This window comes from Xyrauchen texanus, chromosome 14 (assembly GCF_025860055.1).
Source record: "Xyrauchen texanus isolate HMW12.3.18 chromosome 14, RBS_HiC_50CHRs, whole genome shotgun sequence".
In the NCBI taxonomy this organism is placed as follows: domain Eukaryota; kingdom Metazoa; phylum Chordata; class Actinopteri; order Cypriniformes; family Catostomidae; genus Xyrauchen; species Xyrauchen texanus.
Window position 1 is genome coordinate 39,936,241 of NC_068289.1, and position 26,990 is coordinate 39,963,230.

Genomic DNA, 26,990 nt, shown 5'->3' on the forward strand with positions numbered 1-26,990 from the left:
GCCACAATCACAAGTCTCGAACGGAAACGGTTAATGGCTTGCAGCTGTTTTTGGGATATAATTGTGGAAAGCAAGACTGGGGCTGCACTTACTGTTTACTGTGCAGTATATGCTGTATGTGGCCTACTATTCGTTGCATGTTATGCTTAATTGTCACCACGTAACCACGAGTTATCATCTTGAATATAAATAAAATGCGTCATTTTATGTTTTGCAGAAATACTGTATATTTTGGCTAATATACTATTTCTAATGTTTGGCAGTCACACTAGTCATAGACAAGACTGTAGATTATAGAATTAACATGAGGGGGAAACTAACTCTTCTGTTGATTGACTTGGACAATGACCATCAGCTGATATTGATAATGTTAAAATGAGCAATCGTTGTCCGGTCAATTTGTCTGCGTCTCGTTTCGAAGGCTGCGTGCTAGTTAGGATGTGTCCTTTGAAGGCTGCAGTAAACCGAGCGTAAACAAATCTTGTTTAAACGAGATGGCCTTCGTAGGACAAAGGAAACGTAACATGGTTGCTATGACGGCACGCCACTCTTTAACAAGCGCTAGCGCTTTGAGTGAGACCTTATTTGAATACTTATTTGAAAGTATTTGAGCTTTAGGAACTTTAGCTTTAGGAACGTCCTCATTGAAGCACAGTTCATTATTAATACTGTAATCCAAAAATAATAATAAAAAAATTCTACATTTTATCATATTTATTTATTACAATAAAAAGAAAATGTTATGAAAATGCCCGTCGCGGAGTCCTGGACACTGCCGTCCACCCAGGGGAGCGCCGTTGCCATCCGCCGGGATAGCCCGACCGCCGGACGCGGGGAACGGCCGCCGTACACGAGGCGAGTGGAGACTGGACTCACCGACCGCTTGGAGCTATGAAGACGCTGCCGGGGCGGAGGAGTGCCCTGCTGTCCCCCAGAAATGCGGAGGGGTTGAAAGAAGGTGGAGAAGGTGGAGGCCGGGGAGGTGGGAAGCGACTCCCCGGCTGCCTGGAGCGTTAGGGCCGCTGCCAGGGGTGAATGAGTGTCCCTACGAGTTGCTGGGAACGTGGAGGGGCGTTCTGTCCACTGGGGGTCGTAGGTCTGACTCGGTCTGCCCAGGGAGAAGTGGCTTCCATCTGCCTGAGAGGGTGGAGTGACCATGCGACGCGCGCATCAGTGAACCGATGAGTGAGGTTTCTCTCTCTCTCTTTCTCTCTGTCGCTCCATGTTGGCCTTTCCCTCGCCTATTTTTATTTTTTTTGGCCTCCTGTCCCCTCCCATGTCGAGCAAGGCATTGCACGTCATGCCGGGGGCTCCTGTCCTGAGGCAACGCCGGGAGGAGTGTAGAGCGGAGGAGGGCGGGGTCGGGCTGGAACAACGGACGCCTGGTCCCCAATCAGCCTGATGGGGCATGCAAGGGATAAAGGTTTAACCCGCTTTACACTATATATTAATATAATTATACATATTATATACTCTGCACCCGTCTACTGAGGTACTTCAACTTGGGAATTAAGATTCCTTGCGTTTGAACATCATATTTACGGGGAAATTGGTGTTGTTATTTTATTTTTGACATTTCCGTTGAAGCAAAGAATTGTGGGTTGTGAGTGCCCACGAAGGATAGACCTCACGCATCCTCTGAATTCCCCTGGAAGAAGGTCGCATTCGAAGTGTCCCACTCGCTTTAATGAAACGAGACAGCCTTGATGACTGATGCGGCCTACAAATGCGAACTCCGGAGGATGCATCCTTCCAAACGAGACACAGCCAATGACTGAATTCTACATTTCTGGAAACGAAAAATGTTACATTTTGAATTTAAGTCAAATTTCTGTCTTAATGTGATTCATATTTATTGCATCCCAGGAGAGGCTTATTGTCTGACCAGTATATTATTAAATCTGTGATGCCAGCTCACTCCTGCCCTGTGCCCACTCAGTGCCCAGCTGCTGTTGAGCATCTGCAGATCATGTTTGGATGGTTTTGTGGAGTTTGGAGCTTCAAACATGCAGTCCACGCCTGAGAAAATAGATGTTGACAAGAAAGAATGTTTCCCACTGTCATATTTGTGGACAAATCTGTTGCCACACCCGTCAGCTGGAATTAGAACTGTCTGGGAAAGTATTAGAGACAGTTTCTACGTCCATCCAGCCTTTCGAACTAACTTTTTATTTTTTAATGAATTTGGTTGGAATTGGGAAAATGTACAAAGCCTGTTTGATCACATGTATGAATCATATTTCACCCCAAAAAGACAGAAATAAGAGATTATATTTTGAAAGCCTATTTTTTTACAATTAAAGTTGAAATGTGCAATTTCTGCACCTCTAGCATCATCAAACAGATTTGCAAATAAACATTGTTTATTTAAACATCTGTCGTTGAGCAAAAACAGATAGTCCCGCCCCCAACTCAGTTTCCACATATCTGGACATCGTGTTTATCAGCACTCTGATGCGCCAGAAATGTATCATTTTTTTTAAAAGTGGCATATCAAACAAAACTAGAGACTTTACATCCAAAGATTTCAATGAAAACATCTTAAACAGATTTCTTACCAGAGGCACGTTTGTTGGCGCTGTGCCGCCTTTCATGGAAATCGACAGCATGCTGTTGTGTCACGTGACTCGGTGCACTAGAAGTTTAACCCTCCCTCCAGGACGTCTATACCAGGCGGTGTGTGAAAAAAGCTCAGAGGATCATCAGAGACACCCGAGCCATGGGCTGCCATCAGGACCCGCACCAGCCGACTCCATGCCAGCTTCTTCCCCCAAGCAATCAGACTTTTGAACTCTTGATTGATCACGATACATATATCAGCACCGCACTGTATTATACAGTCTTCTTATTTAGTGTATACTGTATATTGAATATGATTAGGTGTAACAGATGTGTAAGCTGTGTCATGTGTGAATCGGATGTTTATTGTAATTGTCTGGAAATGCACCCAAGACTTTCCCCCACTGTTGCACTTGTGTATATGGTGTATATGGATGAGTGACAATAAAGGGATTTGATTTTTATTGAAATGACCATCTAGAGTCTGTCTTTATTCATTTCAATTATGCGTGGCATATAGCAAAGCCAAAATACAACATCCACATGTGGACACGGGGTCGCACGAGGTTGAAGTTGTCATTGCTTATTAAGCTGGGATAGGGGAAAGTATTTGAACCTCTCAAAAGTTGCATACTTTAGCTTTAGGAACGTCCTCATTGAACAGTTCATTATTAATACTGTAATCCAAAAATAATAATAAAAAAATTCTACATTTTAAAGAGAAAATGTTATGAATAATTGAACGCATCACCATGGGAATAATGAGGAAAACAACCTCAAAGCTGAAGCAGCCTGATACATTAGAGTCAAGAGAACTTAGGTGAGAAATGTTTACACTTCAAATATATTTGACTATTTAAAAAATATATTAAATGTATAAATATATTCAAGTTCTTTTTTTCAGAGATTAATCTGGACATTTGTTATTAAATCAAAATGTTTAAAATTTTTAAAATTTACTTAAATGTGTGAGTGTGTGGAGTGAGAGTTTGTGTGTGTGAAAGTGTGTGTGTATGTGTGTGAGAGTGAGTGTGTGTGTGTGTGATTATGTGTGTGTGTGTGTGTGTGTGTGTGAGTGTGTATGTGATTGTGTGTGAGGGTGCGTGAGTTTGTGTGTGTGTGTGTGTGTGTGTGAGAGTGAGTGTGTATGTGTGTGTGATTGGTGATTGTGTGTGTGTGTGTGTGTGTTTAAGTGTGAGTGTGTGAGCGTGTGTGTGTGTGATCAGTGTGTGAGTGTGTGTGAGTGTGAGTGTGTGAGTGTGTGTGTGTGTTTAAGTGTGAGAGTGCGTGCGTTAGTGTGTGTGTTTGTGAGTGAGTGTGTGTGATCAGTGTGAGTGTGTGTGTGTGTGATCAGTGTGTGAATGTGTGTGTGTGTTTAAGTGTAAGAGTGAGTGCGTGTGTGTGTGTGTGTGTGTGTGTGATTGTGTGTTTGTGTGAGTGTGTGTGTGAGAGTGAGTTTGTGTGATTGTGTTTAAGTGTGCGTGTGAGTGTGACCGTACTTGTGTGAGTGTGTGTGTGAGTGTGTTTGAGTGTGAGTGTGTGTGAGTGTAAGTGTGTGTGTGTGTATGTGTGAGTGTGTTTAAGTGTGAGTGTGAGTGTGTGCAGTGCGTGTGTGTGTGTGTGTGTATGTGTGAGTGTGTTTAAGTGTGAGTGTGTGTGCGTGTGTGAGTGTGTTTAAGAGTGTGTGTGTGTGTGTGTGTGTGTGTTTAAGTGTGAGTGTGTGTGTGTGTGTGTGTGAGTGTGTTTAAGTGTGAGTGTGTGTGTGTGTGAGTGTGTTTAAGAGTGTGTGTGTGTGTGTGTGTGTTTAAGTGTGAGTGAGTGTGTGTGTGTGAGTGTGTTTAAGTGTGAGTGCGTGCGTGAGTGTGAGTGCGTGCGTGCCTGCGTGTGTGTGTGTGTGTGTGAGTGCGTTTAAGTGTGAGTGTGTGTGTGTGTCTGTGTGTGTGTGTGTGTCAGGAAAATAATTTCATTTTATATTTTGCACACAGTAAAAATGATCCTCTTATGTCATTGTAAACTTGTATACAGTAATGATTTCAGCAGAACACAAAAAAAGAAAAATTTTCTCCTTTTGTGTTCCATTAAATAATAACAGCAAACCACATGAGGGTGAGTAAATGATGACTGTTCTGAAATGTTTTGAGCTGTTAATCAAATAAATCATATTCAATAGATGAAGAAAAACGACGTTCCAGTAGACATTTTTAAGAGCTGTCCGTCTCAGTCGCTCTTTCACATCTCTCTTCCATGCTGTGTTTTGACAGATGCCATGTTGCTGTTGACGGAGCGACTGGAAGGACCGGTCAACATCGAATCTGTCATGGAGCCGATAGATGTGAAGATATCAGAGGCCATCATGTATATGCAGGAGAACAGCATGCAACTCTCCCATCAAGTATGTCTGCAACCTCCTGCCCCTCTCATCCTCCACCCGGACCGGCACAGCCACCGCGTTTGTCCATAATGATCATGTTGTGACATCAAGTCTTGTACAAGCAAGCCTAGAATTTAGTGATCTGAACCCTGTCATCCTCCATTCCAGTTTTATTTTTAACAACATAGTTGCGGATGGTCAGAAATCTGTAGCTCAGCGCACACGCCAGTAAATGTGTCCTTGCATCTCTCTGCGGCCACTAATTGTAGTTTCTTAAGAAGAAAAAAAGACAACGTTTGGTTAACTCGCAGCAGATGGTATCATCCTGCCCCTCAAGGGATTTAAGTTCTTGGAATAGTTAAAGATGACGTTTGTAATTTTTTGGTCGTTAGAATACTTTCCCGTAACCCAGTTTAGCATGCAGAGCAACTATAAGTAAGCAATTTATGGGTTGATTTCCCTGAGAAGTGTAACACGGTACATTGTGGTGCTATCAAAACATTGCTCGGTATGTTTGAGCATCCCGACCAGCCCAACATACTGATGGCGAAACCACGATTAAAAATGACAAAAAAGACATTTTAAAAGGTCACAGTGCCTCAAATATACACTTTTACACATTCAGAGGTTTGACCTAAAATTGCTTTTCACTTTGTTTTAAAAAGGGGTGGCGACAGTTACATTACATGAATAATTTCAAATAATATTTTACAGTATTGATGAAGAAATAGTCCATGTGTTGTACTGATCCAAAGTACAGAATTTCCTCTTTTTCGACTCAAAACAAAAAATGCAAACATTAACATGACCAATAAAAATGTACAAAATAAATTTAAACTACTTTGTCATAGTTGCCGAACAATTCATGTGCTCAAATGAACATTTGACGTTTCATTTGATGACACATCTGTTTGCATTTTGCTTTAGCATGAGCGGTGTAAATTTACCACGTTTTTTTTATTTGTTATTTTTTAGTCATAATATTTGGCAGAAACGTCCCTTTTAATTTAGTCAATATTTCCTCATGCCATTTTTAATCATTTTAATCATAATTACTCTGACGAAAATGGCATGTCAATTAATTTAACATATTTTAGTTGCCGATAATGTGCGAAACGACAAAAATGTGTATCAAACTGTAACAGAAGAAACTTTAACCAAACATTTGAACTACTTAAAAATTTTCATGTTAAAACATGCTAGCATTGCCTAGCTACATGCAAAAACATGCTAGCATTGCCTAGCTTCATGTTAAAACATGCTAGCATTGTCTAGCTACATGCAAAAACATGCTAGCAACATGCTAGCAAGGTCTAGCCACATTCAAACAATGCCTAGCTACATGCCAGAAACATGCTAGCATTGTCTAGCTACATGCAAAAACATGCTAGCATTGCCTAGCTTCATGTTAAAACATGCTAGCATTGTCTAGCTACATGCAAAATCATGCTAGCAACATGCTAGCAAGGTCTAGCCACATTCAAACAATGCCTAGCTACATGCCAGAAACATGCTAGCATTGTCTAGCTACATGCAAAAACATGCTAGCATTGCCTAGCTACATGCAAAATCATGCTAGCAACATGCTAGCAAGGTCTAGCCACATTCAAACAATGCCTAGCTACATGCCAGAAACATGCCGTCTGTCTGTCTGTCAATCATCTATCGTCTGTCTGTCTCTGTAAAACTTTTAAACATTTTGTAAACTTTCAGACAAGGCTTTTTCAAGTGAGCATAAAGTTTGTCTACAAACTTTTCAATCTAGTTGATTATAACGAGTTCTACTGCTGTTGACGCAACACTACACGCCACTCGCAACCGGTGTAGACAGGGTGTAACGGTATGTTGGCTTTGTCAAAAAGGAAAAATCATAGGTGTTGCTAGACCCTATTTAGAAGGGCTTCAAATGAACATTTGACATTTCATTTGATGACACATCTGTTTGCAATTTAATCCCGTTATCCCGTTTTTTTATTTTAGTCATAATATTTGGCGGAAACATCCTTTTAATTTAGTCAATATTTCCTCATGCTTAATCATAATTACTCTGACGAAAATGGCATGTCAATTAATTTAACATATTAGTTGCTGATAATGTGCGAAACGACAAAAATGTGTATCAAACTGTAACAGAAGAAACTTTAACCAAATATTTAAATATTTTCAAAAACATTTGAACTACTTAATTTTTTTGAAATATGTATCAAATGTTAATAACGTTTCTGAGACCGTCAATCCACGCATCTTATCATGTGACTTGTTGAGCGCGTTACCGCGGAGACCTAGCGCGTGTGGAGGCTTCACGCTATTTTCCGCGGCATCCACGCACAACTCACCACACCGAGAGCGAGAACCATACTATAGCGACCACGAGGATGTTTCCCCATGTGACTCTACCCTCCCTAGCAACCGGGCCAATTTGGTTGCTTAGGAAGCCTGGCTGGAGTCACTCAGCACAGCCCTGGATACAAACTCGCGACTCCAGCGGTGATAGTCAGCGTCAATACTCACTGAGCAACCCACTGTTAGTGCATTGTTAATATTTTGCAAAAGCGTTTGATAATAGTAATTATGCGGGTGGGCGGGGGGGGGGTTCCAACAACTGGAAATGTACGATTTCATAAAGTGGTGCTGACAAAATTGCCCATTGCAAAAAGTGGTGGGGGCATGTCCCACCCATAAATGACTCCTATGTTTGCACATATTATGCATCAACTGCCCAGAATATACAGTTTAAAAATGGATATACAATGTCTCACATTTAAAGCAAGACTTTCATGAATTATTCAAGATTTTGTGGTGGTGGAAATATAAAAGAGTGAAGAACAGTAACTGAAAAACCCCATATTGGTCGACCACTGTTCTGAAATCCTCCCCAGTGTCTATGGTGGTTACAGCCCTGATTTCATGCTATGAAATATTATGTGGTCAAGAACAAATCTAACTTTAGGTATTATAGGTCTAGCTAACTTGGACGTGACCATTTCATTTGTAGACATCATTTGATTTGGGATATTCGTGGATAGTGAGAACAGCAAGTTCCCTCCATAATTGAGTGCAGCCTTGTTTGTCTTTTTCCATTCCTCAACGTAACTCAATACCTCAGTTGTATGCAGAAGGACTACGAGAACACATCCTCTCTATGTAATTGCAGGTTTTCCAAGGCTGTGGACAACCGAAGCCTTCTGGAATGAGCAGGGCAGCCCGCGGCGTCCCTGACACATTCAACGGCCGCTTTAGCCCATACAGCCCCGAGGAACTTCCGACCACCTCGGCTGGCACTCGCCTCGACCGCCTGGTAAGAAGTGAATATACCGTGCTAAAAAAGAAGTACCTCGCCACAGACTCTGTTCCTTGCTTTCTACTGCCTACATAGGCTGATTGTTGATTGTATTATATTATTTACATCTAAAAACATGTTGATTTTTGCACCCTTTTGTGGGTATTCCACCTGTAAACTGAAGCTCACACGTGCTTATATGTTCAACAACACTTCCAGCTTCGGCCACTGGGGGCAGTGATTCGAATTTTGGTAACCGGATCAGTTTTAGGATCAAAAAGTTCAACCACACTTCAATTCACATTTCAATAGAGCTTAGCATTAGCATGCTGTTAGGCTAACAAGGTGATAAACTAATAAGATTAACTAGATAGGGAAAGACAAACTTTGATTGTGTCTTGAAACTTTAAGGTTTAACAGAATAGATAAATGCTTTACATTTATTTACATGAAAACAATTTAACAGTTGGAGTTGGAACATTCTGTCAATGTAAGTCTAAGGGATTTTCTCTCTTTTTGATCATCCGCTGTGTGAAAACCGAAATTCAGATCAGTTAGAAAAGATAGAGCACACTTAACTACAGTCTGAAGGTATGTGCCAAGCTTGGTGGGTGTAGCTTAAAAGCTCTAGATGGAGTTGCAGTTGATCATTTTGATCTTAGTTTAGTGATTTTGGAAAAACCATAAACCATGTTTGTAGAATAACACAGTTTTCTCCGGAGCATCTGTTGACGCATCATGACGCAACGGCTTGACATGAATGTTCGAAACCAATCTAAACCATTTATTTGTGTTGTTGTTGGCAATGCCTAGCAACATGTGAGCAACAACTAGCTTCATTCTAAACATGCTAGTAATGCCTAGCTTCATGTTAAAACATGTTAGCATTGCCTAGCTACATGCTAAAACAGGCTATCGTTGCCTAGCTTCATGTTAAAACATGTTAGCATTGCCTAGCTTCATGTTAAAACATGTTAGCATTGACTAGCTTCATTATAAAGCATGTTAGCATAGCCTAGCTTCATGTTAAAACATGTTAGCATTGCCTAGCTTCATGTTAAAACATGTTAGCATTGCCTAGCTACATGAAAAAACATGCTAGCATTGACTACCTTCATGTTAAAACATGATAGCATTGACTAGCTTCATGTTAAAACATGTTAGCATTGCCTAGCTACATGATAAAATAGGCTATCTTTGCCTAGCTTTATGTTAAAACAGGCTATCATTGCCTAGCTTCATGTTAAAACAGGCTATCATTGCCTAGCTTCATGTTAAAACATGTTAGCATTGCCTAGCTACATACTAAAACAGGCTATCATTGCCTAGCTTCATGTTAAAACATGTTAGCATTGCCTAGCTTCATGTTAAAACATGTTAGCATTGCCTAGCTTCATGTTAAAACACGTTAGCATTGACTAGCTTCGTGTTAAAACACGCTAACATTGCCTAGCTTCATGTTAAAACATGTTAACATTGCCTAGCTTCATGCTAAAACATGCTAGCATTGACTAGCTTCATGTTAAAACATGCATAAAATACATTTATATTACCAGTTTAGTCTTTTTTTTTTATTTTTATTGAAGATTGAAATCCTAGAATCGCCCCTGGGGAAAATAATCTATTTTTAATTCGATTTGAACTATACATCTATTAAGTCCATCTATATTCAATGTTGCTCTTATTCTGTCTTCTTACACAATTATGGGATTTCCTTCTCCGTGACAGATACATGCAATGCAAAACCGAAGCAGTAAAGTGTGCATGTATCAAACTCGTCCATTCGGGCTCACGGTCAACTGAGTTTACTTTAAAACGCTAAGCACTAGAATGTGCGTGAAATGTAGCGGCATGCAGAAAACGAATTATACGCTAGCCTTTAAAATGCTTTCTTGGTAGGCAGCTCACTAGGTTTTGGAACAGAGTCGGTATTTGTCTGTCGCCTGCAAAATGTGTGGACGGTCTTTCATATTAATGCCAAAACTGAATTATATGTTTTCCTTTGACCTTCAGTGAGGACTCTCAATTGATTAGCATTGGATAGCAAATTGGCTATGCGCTATCTGCTGAAATGAATGTTTACAAATGTTATGTACATCTATACAGTGTTGTAAACACTGTGTTATATTCTAACTAGCTTCTGCTGAAATGTATGTTTGTATTTCTATCTTCTCTCTGTCTTTAAAATGCTTGCCAGAGGATTGTTTGGAAAGCCATGCAACACAGTGTAAGAGTTGCCCAATATTTATTCTGCTTCCCACCCTTTCAACTTTTTTGTTTCATAGGAAGAGGGGTTATAGACACTTACCAAAAAACTGAAATGTATACATTTAGATTCTGATTATACGTATATATTCCACATGAAATGCCATTTGCAAATGTAGGACAGGAACTGATTTGGCCTATTAGGATCTGACTGGATCAGTAAAAGTGGCCGTTACATACCAGAATGGAGACATTGGAGGGGAGGGGTTAAAAAGTAAGAGGGCTTGATGATGTCATCCGCAGAGGAAACTCATTTCAGAGGTGGAGCAAGTTGTTACAATTAGATTTTTTTTTTTTATACAATAACAAGCCGAGATGATTCGTTCACAATAAGTCCCAGAACAAACATTAAGAAGGTAAAAAGGGCCATTTTTGACCATATTCGCCCCAATCTGCATTCTTAACACTGTGATGGCAAGCTCAACTTATAGCTCAGATGTGTATTGCACACTTTCAGCCAGTCAATACAAATCAACTGGAGAAATTCTCAGCTCATTTCATGCTGTATCAGTATTGAGATCATTCAAAAATTCTGACTATTTAGAAAGAGCTAGATATTCTGGCATATGTCTCTCTCGGGAGGTGTTGCATTACGCCACATGATGTCTGGGATTCCTCCAGTGCATCTGCTAATGGGTCCGGGTCCTTGAGGGGCTGATAGCTATTAAAGATTAGACTGGGTCTTTTCTGACAGAGTCAAGGGGAAGAAAGGGGAAAAACATACTTGGCACTGACTGTTATTTTAGAAGAAAGATTGTTCTTTAATGTATCAGACATGAGTGGAAGACATATCTAACCAAGAACATGTTGTTGTTATAGCATAATAGCATCAGCTTTCAGTCAAGTTTTGGCTCATTAGCATGGTCCAGTTAGCTCCTACTGGTAGAAGCCTTACCCTACACCGTTATGCAGGCAGAAAGCTTCTTTCTCCATTGAAGCCATTCAAAAGTAGCCATGCTGTGGCAGGGCGGAGGGCGGGGCCGTGTCATGATTCCACACACCCGGCCCCTAATCAGGCTAATCAAGCCTCCGAGAAGGATAATGGCCGACTGGAAGCTGCAGAGAGAGAGAGAGATTTACGGGCAGCTGTCCGACACCTGTGTGTGTTTGTCTTTTTGTTTCAATTTTACATTAAACTATTATTTATATTCTCAAGCCGGTTCTCGCCTCCTCCTTCCCTTTAACCCCTTTACACTGGTGCCGAAATCTGGGAAGGAGGAGGGATGCGCCATTGTAGAGTCCTCATCTCTACCACCCACCCCAATGGAGCAGCCGTGGCCATCCGCCGGAGGAGCCCGGCCGCCTGAAAGCGGACGAACGGCCGCCAACTGCAAAGGGGCTCCTAACCGACTGCCTGGAGTGGTTAGGGACGCTGCCAGGGGCGGAGAAGACCTCTACCAGCCTCTGAAACGTGGCGGGGTATGATAATGCCGGCCGCGAGCGGGGAGGGGCTCCTGGCCGACCACCTGGAGTGGGTGAACTGCTGCCAGGGGTGGGGGAGACCCCTTCTGTTTCCTGAGAATGCAGTGGGCCGTTCCATCCACCAGGGGCTGGAAGACTGCCTCTGATCCGTCCGGGGAGGCACGGCTGTCATCCGTTGGAGGTGGGAGGCATGGCCGAGGTGTTTTTTTCTCTCTCTGTCTCCTCTCTCCTACTGCCGCTCCATGTTGGGCGTTCCCTCTCTTTTTTTAAATGTTTTGTTAAATTGCCACAATCGCCGTTACGGCGTGTAGGTGCCAGACTTTTTTGTTTTGTTTGTGTCCCTCCTCTTGTCCCCTCCCTCATGCCGGCAGACGGTGCAGAAGGCACGCCCCTCCCCAGGGAAGGGGGGTGTACGTCATGCCAGGGGCTCCCCGGCCTGACAGAACAAGGGATGAATGTGGCAGGGCAGAGGACGGGGCCGGGTCGGGTCACACCCAGCCCCTAATCAGGCTAATCAATCCTCAGAGAGGGATAAAGGCTGACTGGAAGCTGCAGTGCGAGAGAGAGAGAGAGAAAGATTTATGGGCAGCTGTCCGACACTTTGCGTGTTTGTCTGTCCTTTTCTGCATATCGCGGCGGCTCAGTGTCGATTATCGCGGCCCATTAGGCACGTATTGCGGCCGAACCACCGGCCCTCTCGGTTCTCTCGATGGCCATATATATCATATATCAGCCCCCTCGGGATAATGCCCGGTATGCCGTTTTCATTCAAAAACGAATCTTTTTCCTCTCCGTTTTGGCCTTCCGTCCACACTGAGATGGCGTGTTTGTCCGAGCTTGAAGTGTGTCGATTTGAAAACGCAGTTTCCGCGTTGTAGTGTGGACTGTGAAAATGGATATATCTGGAAATGTTGATGTATTTGTTGTCATGTGACGCAGTCATGTGATCTATCCAACCAAAACAATCAAGATGGCGGCCCGTTTTATACTCAGTTTGATAGCATTTGTTGAACATTTTATTTTACTTTGTACAACCTTCACATTGCGTTCCTTCAAAGGCAAAAGGAAGTTTACTTGAAAACTTCGATGACTGAACACGAGGTTAATTGTGTTTCAGACTGCACATGCAACGGGGATTTTACGCATGCGCAGTAACACGATTTTAGCGCTTGAAAACGCTAGTGTGGACAGAGAGCGTTTTGAAGTGAAAACGCCGTTTTCAAAAGTATCAGGATAAATGTAGACGTAACCTTAAACTCCAAGTACAAAACATCTGAATATCCTATAAGATTTTGGTTCAGAACTACCTTTTAAGGCCCTATACGGTTAAATCTCAGAGATATGGGGCTCTCTATGGGGTTCTATCCATATAAATTGTCACATTGACCCATTTTCAAAGGCGCAAAACCAAATGTGCATTGAATGGTATGAGGCTAGTTTTCTTGTCCAAACAAAGAAAGGTCTGAAGTACAAATAATATTGCAAATAGAAATGTACCTGTATTTATTCACATTAAAATAGTAGTCAAAATGTCCATTACTAAGCATTACCATTTCGCTTATGATGGCGGCTTTGGAAATTGATTTTCAGCTTTTCCAAAGTATCAGTGCATTCAAATAGTTTGGAAGCAACATGTAAATTACTAATATTTCTTTGTATTATAGTAGCGTAAATGTTTTGCCATTTTTTGTAGGCCTAGTTAAAAGTGTGAAATGGACTTAAATTGGTCACTGTGTGCCTTTTTGGGGCTATCAGCCAATCAGTGTTGTTAGATAGCTCTCTCTTGGCATTACAGGCCTCTTTGATGCAAACAAGAGTTTTAAATTGATTCATTGAAATGGAACTATTAAAATGTCTCTTTCATAACACACTCGTACTGCAAAACTAATAAAATAAATAAAAGTGCATTGGATGTTACAGATTAGCATTTGTCAGCCTTATTAATAAACGCTCACGCTGTTTGATATGGAGTCTTGCTTGTAGCTCAATGGGAAACTCGAGCAGTTGCACTGATTTAATCATTTGGATCATTTAGCCGCGGCATGATAAATTGCTCTCGGTTTATGCAACCCGATGCGTTTGGATCCATTACGCTGACCTCATGAGTGCTTCTGCTGCTCGTCCTAACGGTGTTATAGAGGTGGAAATGAATTGTGCATGACGGCTCATTGTATCTCAGAGGCTCAAATCCAGATCTGTGCTGCCAATTTGGCGCCTCACGTCAGGAAAGCTGAAGAAACAGAATCTATCCGTTCCTGATGTCACTATAAACATTTACAACGGCTTGTTTTCAACAGAGTCACAGAGGCCAGACTTGTTTTGGAATTTATTTTGGAAAATCGTTCTTGCATTGTTTACATGGATTTAGTCAGTATTGCATCTACCAATATTTATTTATTTATTTTTGCCTTCACACAAACTCAAAAACTAAAGATTATATGAGGTGTTTTGTTTTCTATTAAATTTTATATATATATATATATATATATATATATATATATATATATATAACCGTTTAACGTCCAGATTTGTGTGATTTAGTTCATTTCTTGCAACAAGCATTAAATGAACATATGAAATATATAGGCAAAATTGATCAAATATGCCTCAATGGTTAAATGAAACTATATAAATGAAACTGTTTGATACATTGTTTGAAGTTATTGAAAAAAATCGTTTTATATTATATATTATACAATAAATTGTGAAAATGGATAGTTAATTTCATTGTATTCCCATCGTGCTGTAGAACGGATCAAAAGTATGTTGAGGAAATTTAAGGAATATATATATATTTTTTTTTTATTTATTTTTTTTATCAAGGGTGAAAATCACGCATGGGACACAGCTGAAAATGTTATTTATTTTTTTGCTAATTTAGACTGGTTAATAATTATTATATATTGCATGTTAAATAATAATGTTATATGTAATTATTATACATAACATAACATTTAACAACTATGAAAATGACTATATACAGTCACCTAAAGGATTATTAGGAACACCTGTTCAATTTCTCATTAATGCAATTATCTAATCAACCAATCACATGGCAGTTGCTTCAATGCATTTAGGGGTGTGGTCCTGGTCAAGACAATCTCCTGAACTCCAAACTGAATGTCAGAATGGGAAAGAAAGGTGATTTAAGCAATTTTGAGCGTGGCATGGTTGTTGGTGCCAGACGGGCCGGTCTGAGTATTTCACAATCTGCTCAGTTACTGGGATTTTCACGCACAACCATTTCTAGGGTTTACAAAGAATGGTGTGAAAAGGGAAAAACATCCAGTATCGCGGCAGTCCTGTGGGCTGAAAATGCCTTGTTGATGCTAGAGGTCAGAGGAGAATGGGCCGACTGATTCAAGCTGATAGAAGAGCAACTTTGCCTGAAATAACCACTCGTTACAACCGAGGTATGCAGCAAAGCATTTGTGAAGCCACAACACGCACAACCTTGAGGCGGATGGGCTACAACAGCAGAAGACCCCACCGGGTACCACTCATCTCCACTACAAATAGGAAAAAGAGGCTAAAAGAGCTCACCAAAATTGGACAGTTGAAGACTGGAAAAATGTTGCCTGGTCTGATGAGTCTCGATTTCTGTTGAGACATTCAGATGGTAGAGTCAGAATTTGGCGTAAACAGAATGAGAACATGGATCCATCATGCCTTGTTACCACTGTGCAGGCTGGTGGTGGTGGTGTAATGGTGTGGGGGATGTTTTCTTGGCACACTTTAGGCCCCTAAGTGCCAATTGGGCATCGTTTAAATGCCACGGCCTACCTGAGCATTGTTTCTGACCATGTCCATCCCTTTATGGCCACCATGTACCCATCCTCTGATGGCTACTTCCAGCAGGATAATGCACCATGTCACAAAGCTCGAATCATTTCAAATTGGTTTCTTGAACATGACAATGAGTTCACTGTACTAAAATGGCCCCCACAGTCAACAGATCTCAACCCAACAGAGCATCTTTGGGATGTGGTGGAACAGGAGCTTCGTGCCCTGGATGTGCATCCCACAAATCTCCATCAACTGCAAGATGCTATCCTATCAATATGGGCCAACATTTCTAAAGAATGCTTTCAGCACCTTGTTGAATCAATGCCACGTAGAATTAAGGCAGTTCTGAAGGCGAAAGGGGGTCAAACACAGTATTAGTATGGTGTTCCTAATAATCCTTTAGGTGAGTGTATGTATATATATACAATAATCATTTATAATAATATAATGGTATATAATAATGATCTATATAATAGACCAATTAAAATATAATGTATATCTCACAATTATAACATTGTTGAATATTTACAATTTTAAATCTGACAAAAAAATTCTTAAAATGACAGTTTTAAAAGGGGGGCTTTTGATGTGTTTAAAATGACCTGCTTTTCATGCTAATTTAATGTTAAATAAAAAATAATATAACAGAACAGAAACACTGTATTTGTGCCTCTAATGCAGGGGTTCTCAACGGGGGCGGTACTGCCCCCTAGTGGGTGTGCAAAGGATGTCAGGGGGGCGCTGAGAGGAAAGTAGAAATTTGCTCTCAAAGAGGGGAGGAGGGGGGGCATTAGATTACAAATGGGGGGCGTTTATCAGTCACGTTAATCAAATCTATCATCAAGTTCCTGTTTGTGTTCAAACGTTTATCTAGACTGACTCGTTATACGGTTTGGTTTGTATTTGTACCGCGGATCGTCTTATCTAAAGTCTAGTGACACATCTGAAGTATCTGGTTTAGCAGCGTCAAATACACAGACGAAGTCACAACCTCCGCTAATGCACCTGTATGACTCTGTAGGTTGACACGGCTCAATGGACAGAGCAGCGCGAGGACAAAGCACGTGCGCTTTTACTCACAGACCTGTCTCGAGCTCTTAAACACGCACCTCTCGTGATTCCACACACCTGGCCCCTAATCGGGCTAATTGAGCCTCCGAGAGGGATAGAGGCCGACCGAAGACAAACACACACAGGTGTTGGACAGCTGCCCATAAATCTCTCTGTCGCACTGCTGTCTCGGGTCGGCCTTTATCACTCTCGGATGCTTAATTAGCCTGATAGGGGCCGGGTGTGCAGAATCACGGCCTGGCCCCGCCCTCTGCCCTGCCACTATGCTGGATATATATATATATATATATTGTGGAACAGTTCTGGTCATTCATGTTTTATTTTGGTCATGGCTTTATTTACTCAAGCTCAAAGCAGACAGATATTCATTATAGATTGTGCATGAATATAATTATCACTTACAAGATAAACCACACAAAAATAAACATGGCAAAGCTAGATTGCATATTTTGTGCTTTGCTGATTGCAGCCTGACAAACAGAGTCTGCAATCAGCCAAAAAGTTGTCAGTGTGCTTCCAGAATGATCCAAACTCATGTTTAGTTATTCAGAAAGGATGCTGGAGCAGCTATTGGCATACAGATCCACATTAGCATGTAAAGCTGGTATTGATCTTAGTGTGGGTGTGGGCTTGAACAAGTGAATCAAGAATTTTCTCTTTGCTTTTATCAATTGCTTCATAGTCTGGCCTTGAGCCCATTGACCATGTTAATGTACAGAAGACATTCCTATGTATTTCCAGCATATAGCCCCAGAAGTGCATGACCCTTGTGCTGCTCTATTTTCATTATCACTCTGAAAGGGTACTGATGTTTAAATTGGTGTTGATTGTTCAGATGATTATACACTGGACAAAAACTTTCAGTAGACTGAACACTCCAGAAAACATGAGTTGTGAAACATTTATACGTTTATACAGCATGCCATTGAAAACACTGTAATCAGGGCTGGACTGGTAATCTGTTATACCGGGGTTTTTCCCGGTGGGCCGATGCACTTTGGGGCTGATCGGGGGCAGACTGGCCATCGGGAGAACGAGCAGGTCGGTTGCGAATGGGCCTGTTATGGGCTGCGTTATGCAGAACAGATCACAAAACGGCACCGCGAATGAAACAGCGAATCGCGGGCCGATTTCTCTTCCCAGTCCGGCCCTGACTGTAATTCTGTCCCTCACAGCCTCATTTTTATTCCTGTCAAAAGTTAAATATGGTGCTACCCTGAATGAGGTCTAGTGTCACCATTTAAAGGAATTTAAAAAAAAAAAATTAAATGGGGAAATCATGTGTGGAACACAGTTAAACATTATATTTTTGGTAATTAAAATTAGTTAATAATTAAATATATATATATATATATATTTTTTTTTTTTTTTAAATGTATATATCATTTTTTATATTGAAAATAAAGATATTAATAAAAGAAAAATATTTAAATAATAATCAATAAATAAATATGGTGTTGAAAATATAATTGAATTTTGCAGTATAAATACTTTATACATAAGAACACATTTGGGATTTTTGTTTAACTTTTACTTGAAATACATCATACTGCAAAATCACTTAATGTTATAAATCATGGCAAGAATAACAAATGTATTTTTATTCATAACACATGATTCTTTACCTATATACAAGGTCTTTTAGTTGAAATATCACATGCTATACCACCCGCCGGCGAGTCCAAAGGGGGGCGCTATATTGCGAAAATTTTTACTTAAAAGGTTAAATTCAAAGTATACATTATTCAGGCATGTGAGGTATCATTTGAAGACTTAAATGCAGAATTGATTGAAAAGTTCAGATTCTATGTTACTTAAAATAAAAAATGAGGCCTCAAAACATTTGTGTTGAAAATGAGCGCCCCCTAGAGGTAATGGAGTAGGAATATTTATATAAAAATAAAAGTCCTTCATCATAGCACATACTGTAAATGTCATATATCAAATGAAAGCTCTCATTCTAAGGAACGTGACTGTATAGTCAATTATGTTGCATTTTTTAAAGTTAGGACAAAAAAACAAAAGATTTTGTTTTTTTATCGGTTTTTTATCATAATATTATAAACACATATAATATTATTTATGAGTAATTGGAGTCTTTTTTTAATTTTATAAATTAGGCCAATTGTTTTGTAATTAGTTAACATGTGTGAATTGTGAGCTTTTAAATTTGAGTGTGAAAAATGGCAGACGGCATCCCAAACATGCATCAGAGTCATAAATAATGTCAAGAATAACACATTTCTAAGGTATTTTTAACAATACATTTCTCGATTTTTTTTTCTACTTTTACTTAAGATATCTCATACTACTCAATCTCTTAAAGTTATAAGTCATTGCTAGAATAAAAATGTCAAATTTATATACATAACACATTTCTTGAGGTCTATTAGTTGAAATATCCCATACTATACAATCTCTTAAACTAATAATATACGGCTGCTTTTGAACGGCCGTCAATGGAGAAAGATGCATGTTTTTGCCCCATAAAGGTGTAGTTCCATCATCTACCAGAGGCTAACAGGCCTATACCAACTACACCAACTTTGACCAGGACATCTGAAGTAGCTTTAGGTAGACAATCTCTGAAGTGCCTATTTTGTAGCTGTAAAGATTTGGTTGTGGTTTCGTGTATTATCACGTTTGAAATGGAGCTGTGTGAAGAATCAAGAATAGCTGAAGTATGAAAACATTGTATTGCCAACTAGCTAATAATGAGCGTTGCCTTTATTTTGATAAGACATCTTTGTTCCTCAAGAGACCAGGAAGATCATCCAGAGAGAAGGTTTTGACGGCGATTCCTCCAGAAGCATAATAGAGCATCCTTTGATTCCTCTTTATTTCCAAATTAGTTTCCGTACTTGTAGCCTGAAGGCAAATCGGCCAATGCAGAGAAACTTCAACAGTATAATGTCATCTGACCATGCTAGAGGACATACGTTGATAAATTCAGACAGCCACGATGAATGTTCTGGTCTATGTGTGCAATGTATTACTGGCCCGTGCTGGAGTTTTGGGTATTTGGGTAGTTATGCATATTTTTCTTTTAAATGCATAGATGTAAATGTTAATGTAAAAACATGAAGACTGTAGCTTTACAAGCTGCATAATGGCCATATATATGATATACGGAAGATATACTGTATTTCTGTCACTCCTGTTTATATATCCCAGTCTCTCTTGCTCAATCTCACTGGCATTTAGTGATCTGTTGAACTTTATCTACAGTAGTTCTTTTATGCTGGAGGTCACTGTCAGCCCTTGTGCAATATATCTCTCTCAGACTCACTTCCAACGCTTTCCAAATCCATGTATCCCTCCTATGTATTCAGAAATGGCAGCCTTCCTTTGGTATTCATGGTCAGTTTTTTTGATAATAATGATACAATTTTCTCTTCCATGAAGTAAGAACAGGATTTTATGCTATTTGTATCTTATTTAAATGTACATTTTTAAATTGTACTATTAATTTGCATAAAGAAATAAGCAATTAAAAAAGAAATCAGAACCTACATTTCTCTAAGTTGAAACATGAATGTGATATAAATTGGATATAAAGTGAGTGAGTGAGTGAGTTTGTGTGTGTGTGTGTGGGTGAGTGAGTGAGTGAGTGAGTGAGTGAGTGAGTGAGTGAGTGAGTTTGTGTGTGGGTGGGTGAGTGAGTGAGTGAGTGAGTGAGTGAGTGAGTGAGTGAGTGAGTGAGAGAGAGAGAGAGAGAGAGAGAGAATGTGAATTTGTGAGTGAGAGAGAGAGTGAGAGAGTGAGTGGGTGTGAGTGTGAGTGTGAGTTTGTGTGTGTGTGGGTGGGTGAGTGAGTGAGAGAGTGAGTGAGAGAGTGAGTTTGTGTGTGAGAGAGTGAGTGGGTGTGTGCGTGAGTTTGAGTGAGTGAGTGAGTGAGTGAGTGAGTGTGTGTGTGTGTGTGTGTGTGTGTGTGTGTGTGTGTGTGTGTGTGTGTGTGTGTGTGTGTGTTGCACTGAGGATGTTTCAGAGTCTTTTTTTTTTTTTGTCTACATTGTGGCGATTTATTGATTGTATTACATTAAAATTTGTTTCTGTTTTTTAGTCTTTCCGATTCATTTTCAATGGTCGGTCAAATTTGACCGTGAATACAAAAGGTGTCTCACTTGTTTTTTTTTCAACCACTTAGACAGTTTTCAGATGGCTAAAGGAGGAAAAGTCACCAAGTCTTGTACTGCTCAGATTAAGGAAACTTACATTTTTATTAAATGTTAAATATTGATTCATCGATCATAAAACTATCATAGGAGGGTCAAAGTAAAGAGAGATGCACATTGAACATGTTGTATTTGTTGTAACTAGTTGTAAGTTTACTTGATTAGCACGGGCAATTAGAGTCAACAGGAAAAACCCATTTTATTGCAAAAGGAACTAAAGCAACACAATTTTAGAACGTTTTGTCACAACTTCATTTCATTGCGTTCTATCCATTTAAATGTGTAAAACGGAAGTTTACTTAATCCATTTGAGTTGGGACAACATAAATACTATATGTTGCATTGATCAAACTGCTCAGGGGATTTCCATTTCCCAGCATGCTTTGCATGGGACTCGATAGGGAGAGTAAATGTTGAAATGAAGTGTTATTTTATGAGATGAATATAAAAGGGCACACTTGTTAGTGTTGAATGTTTTGTTGATCTTTAGAAGAGGTCTGTTATGTTGGTGTTTTGGGGGTTACATTACGTTGAAGAGTGGATCTTGAGCTAACGATGAGGACAGATAGATGTCACTCATGAAATTGATTGCTTGCTTCCTTGAGCCAACGTTGTGCTAATCATAGCATAGTTACTAAAGTACACTCTGTAGTGCTTCCAACCAGCATGTGTTTAGCATGCTAATGTGACGCTCCTGTTCTACCTGCTCCGTACGGGACTCGAACCGGCATCTCTGGCATAAGAGGCGGGTGCGCTAACAATGAGGCTAAAGTCTACAGCGTCCAGCGTCAGTCATTTATTTTAGTTACACTCAGCCCTGGATTATTCATTCTCCCCTACAGGGTTGTTTGTTTGTTTTCCCCCTTGTGGGAGTTTTGGTTTGTTTTTTTATTTGTTTTTGTATATAAATAAATTCCTTGTTTTTTGAATCTCTGCAATCGAGTCCTGAGCCTCATCATTCCCTATTCTGGTGACATGAAATAATACGGGTTTAGAACAACATGAGGATGAGTAAGTGATGACCGAATTTCCATTTTGGGTAAACTATCACTTTAAGTGCACGACTATTTATTTGAATCAATATGTCGTCATACAGGTGATTGACATGAAGGAGAAGTTGAGGCAGTTCAGGAAGTTCTGGTCATCACTCCCAGAATCCATATGTCAGGAGGAACATGTGGCAGCAGCAGACGGAGTTGAGGACGACTGCTGGAACGGCATTTCCAAGGGCAGGTAACAACGGTGCATTAATGTAAGGGATCATCTGTCGTGCTGTTGATTTATGGATTAACAGCAGTGATGGGCAGTAGCTTCACTACAAATACCAAAGCTAATAGCTTATCTACATTTCTGAGTAGTGAGGTGGTCGATCCACTAGTTTTTAAATCAAGTAGCTTTTCAGAAGCAAAGCTATATTTATGAATAGGTATTCACACACACACATACACACTCACAAACACACACGCACATACACACACACACTCACACACTCACACACACATACACACTCACACACACACACACACACACACATACACACACACATGCTTACACACACACACGCTCACATACATGCATACATATACACATACACAAACACTTGCAAACATACATACATACATACATACATACTCACACACATACTTACACACACACACTCACCCACCCACATACACACTCACACACATACACACACAAACACATACATACTTACACACATACACACTCACCCACCCACATACACACTCACACACATACACACACACACATATACACTCACACACGCACACACACATATACACTCACATACACACACAAACACATACATAGTTACACACACACACATACACACACATGTACACTCACACACATACACACACAAACACATACATACACACATACACACTCACACACACACACACATACACACTCACACACATACACACACAAACACATACATACTTACACACATACACACTCACCCACCCACATACACACTCACACACATATACATACACACACACACACATATACACACATGTTGGTCTACCAATCATTATGAGGACTTTCCATAGACATAATGGTTTTTATACTGTATAAACTATAGATTCTATCCTCTAAACCTAACCCTACCCCTAAACCTAACCCTCACAGAAAACTTTCTGCATTTTTACATTTTCAATAAAACATTGTTTAGTATGATTTTTAAGCGATTTGAATTATGGGGACACTAGTCTATGTCCTCATAAAGCACATTTATAGCATAATACCCTTGTAATTACTAATTTGTAATTCACAAAAACACACACACTCACACACATACACACACAAACACACTCACACCCACATACATACTTACACACTCACCCACCCACATACACACTCACACACATACACACATATACATACACACAGACACACATAAACACTCACACACGTACACACACAAACACATACACACTCCCACACACACACACACACACACTCACACACATATACATACACACACACACATATACATACACACACACACACACAATGTGCCTTTCATGATATATTGTGTAATTGTGTGTCTAGCTGCTGTATTTCTGTGTTGTATAGATGAATATTATACTGTATGTACATCCAGTTTTTATACAGAAATGTGCAAATTAAATTGTTTAATGGGTTTGTAGAGGTAATATTCTAAATCTGAAAGATGCTTGCCATCATCATGTTGCAATATGTTGTTACAGTGGGTCTGATTATCGTGCACATTAACACCAGGTTTAATGTGGGACGTCTGTATAACTGTGACTGATTCATCGATTGCCGAACATTTCCAAATAGAACGGAGAATCAGAAAGGGACATCTAAAACTACACTCTTATTGTTTCCAGATACGTCCCTGAGGTTCATACAGATGGACTGACCCAGCAAGTGAACAATCCAGAGGTCAGGGTTGATGTAACCAGACCGGACACTCTGATTCGACAGCAGATTATGGCTCTAAGAGTCATGACCAACAAACTGAAGAACGCCTATGATGGAAAGGACATCTTCTTTCAGGATTCAAGTAAGTCACTATACTCATTTTTATGACTTCTACTCTTTAAAGTCAATTTCAACTATCATCATATTTTTGTTGTTTCATGAATCGTTGTGTGCCTCTTAATTATTGTTTTACTTTTTACACTTTGCTGAAAGCCTGTAATATGCTGTTTAATGCAGACGTAAATTTAAAGAGAGATGTAGATTTTGTTTCGGTGGTTGTGATGAGGAAAGATGTCCCGTTCAATGTGCTATTGTGACAACTTTCCCCATATAGTGTGACAACATGCCCCGCTAATTGAGCAAACTGGCACAAAATATCAAAGTCTGTTCGATGAACCATATCTTTTTCCTTGGGGGCAATAAAAATGTTTAATAGCTTTTTTTTTATGTTGCCATGAAGAAATGAACTTTGTGTCACAACAACTCCCGATCTCCCCTTCACCTAACAAAAAGACAAACGAAATCAATGCTGTTTTTGGTAACATTTATAGATTTATTTTTAGGACCATTTATTAGATAAATATTCCATTAATGTGTATCATTTAAAAAAGTGAATTAAAGTCTTCGCCAAGTACAACCCTACAGCCGTGGCCAAATGTATTGGCAGTCGCATACATTTTGACATAAAGTTGCATAAAGTTTTCTGCTTCAGTTGATGTGGTGTTGATTCACATTGTTTCTAGATTATTGTGAGTGATCAGATGCATTTTAAATAATTGCAAAAAGCTTCATTGGCCACTTAATCACAAAATCCCAAATACGTTTTTTGGCCCTGGCACAAAATGACCAGCTAACATGATTTCACTAATCATATCAGCAGCACCTGGGAAAGTGTGAACGAGTAAAAGTCAGGTGACATCACTCTATCACTCTGATTGGATTACAAGAGCAGACTGATTGCTATAAAAGGAGGGATGAAGTGCTTCAATCATTGTGTTCTTGTTAGCGACGGTTACCCCTAAAGAAAGACATGCAGCCATCATCGCTTTGCATCAAAATGGCATCACATGCAAGGAAATTGCTGCAAAGAATATTGCACCTGAAAGAGCCATTTACCGGATCATCAAGAACTTCAAGGAGAGAGGTTCAACTGCAGTGAAGAATGCTTCAGGACGTCCCAGAGTGTCCAGCAAGCGCCAGGACCGTCTCCTCCTGAGGAGTCCGCTACGGGATTGTGTCACCACCAGTGCAGATCTCAATATTGGCAGCAGGTTGGTGTGAGTGCATCTGCACACACAGTGAGGCGAAGACTTTTGGACAATGGCCTGGTGTCAAGAAGGGCAGCCAAGAAGCCACTTCTCTCCAAGACAAACAGCAAGGACAGACTGAAATTCTGCCGGATGTACAAGGATTGGACAGCAGAAGACTGGTGTAAAGTTGTGTTCTCTGATGAAGCCCACTCCCGACTGTTTGAGACATCTGGAAAATCGATAATCCGGAGAAGAAAGCTGAACGCTACCATGAGTGCTGTGTCGTGCCAACAGTGAAGCATCCTGAGCTTTTCATCACAGGGAGTGGGCTCGCTCACAATCCTGCACAAAAACACAGCCATGAATAAAGAATGAACGTCCTGCAAGAGCAAGTTCTCCCAACAATCGAGGAGCAATTTGGTGATGATTTGTCCATTTTCCAGCATGATGAAGCACCATGTCACAAGGCAAGAGTGATAATGAAGTGGCTCGGAGATCATTACATTGAAATTTTGGATCCGTGGCCAGGCAACTCCCCGGATCTTAATCCCATAGAGAACCTGTGGTCAATCCTTAAAAGGGGAGTGGACAAGCAGAAGCCCACAAACTGTGATCAACTCCAAGCACTAATAAGGCAAGAATGGATCTCCATCAGTCAGGATTTGGCCCAGAAGCTGATATCCAGCATGCCAGAGCGAATTGCATATGTTATGAAGAACAAGGGTCAACACTGAAATATCGACTTTTTGCATAAATTGAATGTTTTTTGCCAATAAATGCCTTTGTCTTGTTGTTTAGTTTATGCCTGTATGTTACTGCCAATACTTTTGGCCACGGCTGTAGTTGTGAATGGTATAGACCAGTGGTTTTCAAACTTTTTCAAGAGGGACCCTTTTTTAAAAATTTTTTTTGACGCGACCCATAGGCTTGTGCGCAGAACAAAAAGCACTTTTTTAACCACTTTTGATGATGCACGTGCACTTGCTGATCCTTGACGCGATTGAGTCGATTCTGAAATAATTTGATCAAGCTATAGGCCTACATACAGGAATGTTAACCAATTAATAGCCTATCGTTTGCTGCATGCTTAAAAATACACAAAACATATTCCACAACAAACTCTTTAAATGTAATATTCATTATATACAGAACAGAACAAGAATTAAAAAATAATAATAACTTTAAACAAGCCAAAACTAAATAATTTAAAGCGAAAGTAAAAGTAAGGGGCATTATGCTCACGTAACTCTCTCATTAGAATCACGTTGCAATATCAACAGGAAAAAAATCATCCTTTTCACATGCGCAAAAATGTGCTTGGAAACATCACGTGGAGCGGTACGTGCTTACGCTGAATAGTAGGCTACGAATTGTAGGCCTACTACTGACTATTTTAACAGAGCAGTGTGATTTTTATATTAGTTGACTATTTTATTATCATATTTTGCCAACTTTTCACCGCATATTACGCACATTGGTATTGCTGCATGGACTGCGTCCGAACAGTTGACAAACCCAAACTTCAAAAAATCATCTTTATATGGCCTTACTCCGGGTTTCTGCTTTTTCTTTGCTGGGAAAGTACTGCTACTCTGTTGACATGCATCGCCTTCATTATCTTCCCTGCTGATCTCCGCTGTTCGCGGCAGGGTTTGATGGTTGACCGCGTTTTCTGCTGCTTCATTTAAAGGGGTCTCGGTCTCTGACCCTCTTTTTCTTGTGAAAAAAATCATAAATGGTTTTTGACTTTGGTTTGCTCATGTTCAGCATAAAATAAATTCATTACGGGCTACTAATTTCACGGTACCGAATATTTTCATCATCTCATGGGAAAATAAA

The 26,990-nt window shown here is 40.1% G+C and overlaps 1 protein-coding gene across 1 annotated transcript in view; it reads left to right on the plus strand.

Annotated features, from left to right (window-relative positions):
- Positions 1-26,990, plus strand: part of LOC127655367 (glypican-6-like) — a 56,980-nt gene that overhangs the window by 28,052 nt on the left and 1,938 nt on the right. Inside the window, exons 5-8 of the mRNA XM_052143145.1 lie at positions 4,821-4,951; positions 8,085-8,228; positions 22,025-22,161; positions 23,808-23,983. Coding sequence (XP_051999105.1) covers positions 4,821-4,951; positions 8,085-8,228; positions 22,025-22,161; positions 23,808-23,983 — 588 coding nt within the window. The remainder of the gene's footprint in view (positions 1-4,820; positions 4,952-8,084; positions 8,229-22,024; positions 22,162-23,807; positions 23,984-26,990) is intronic.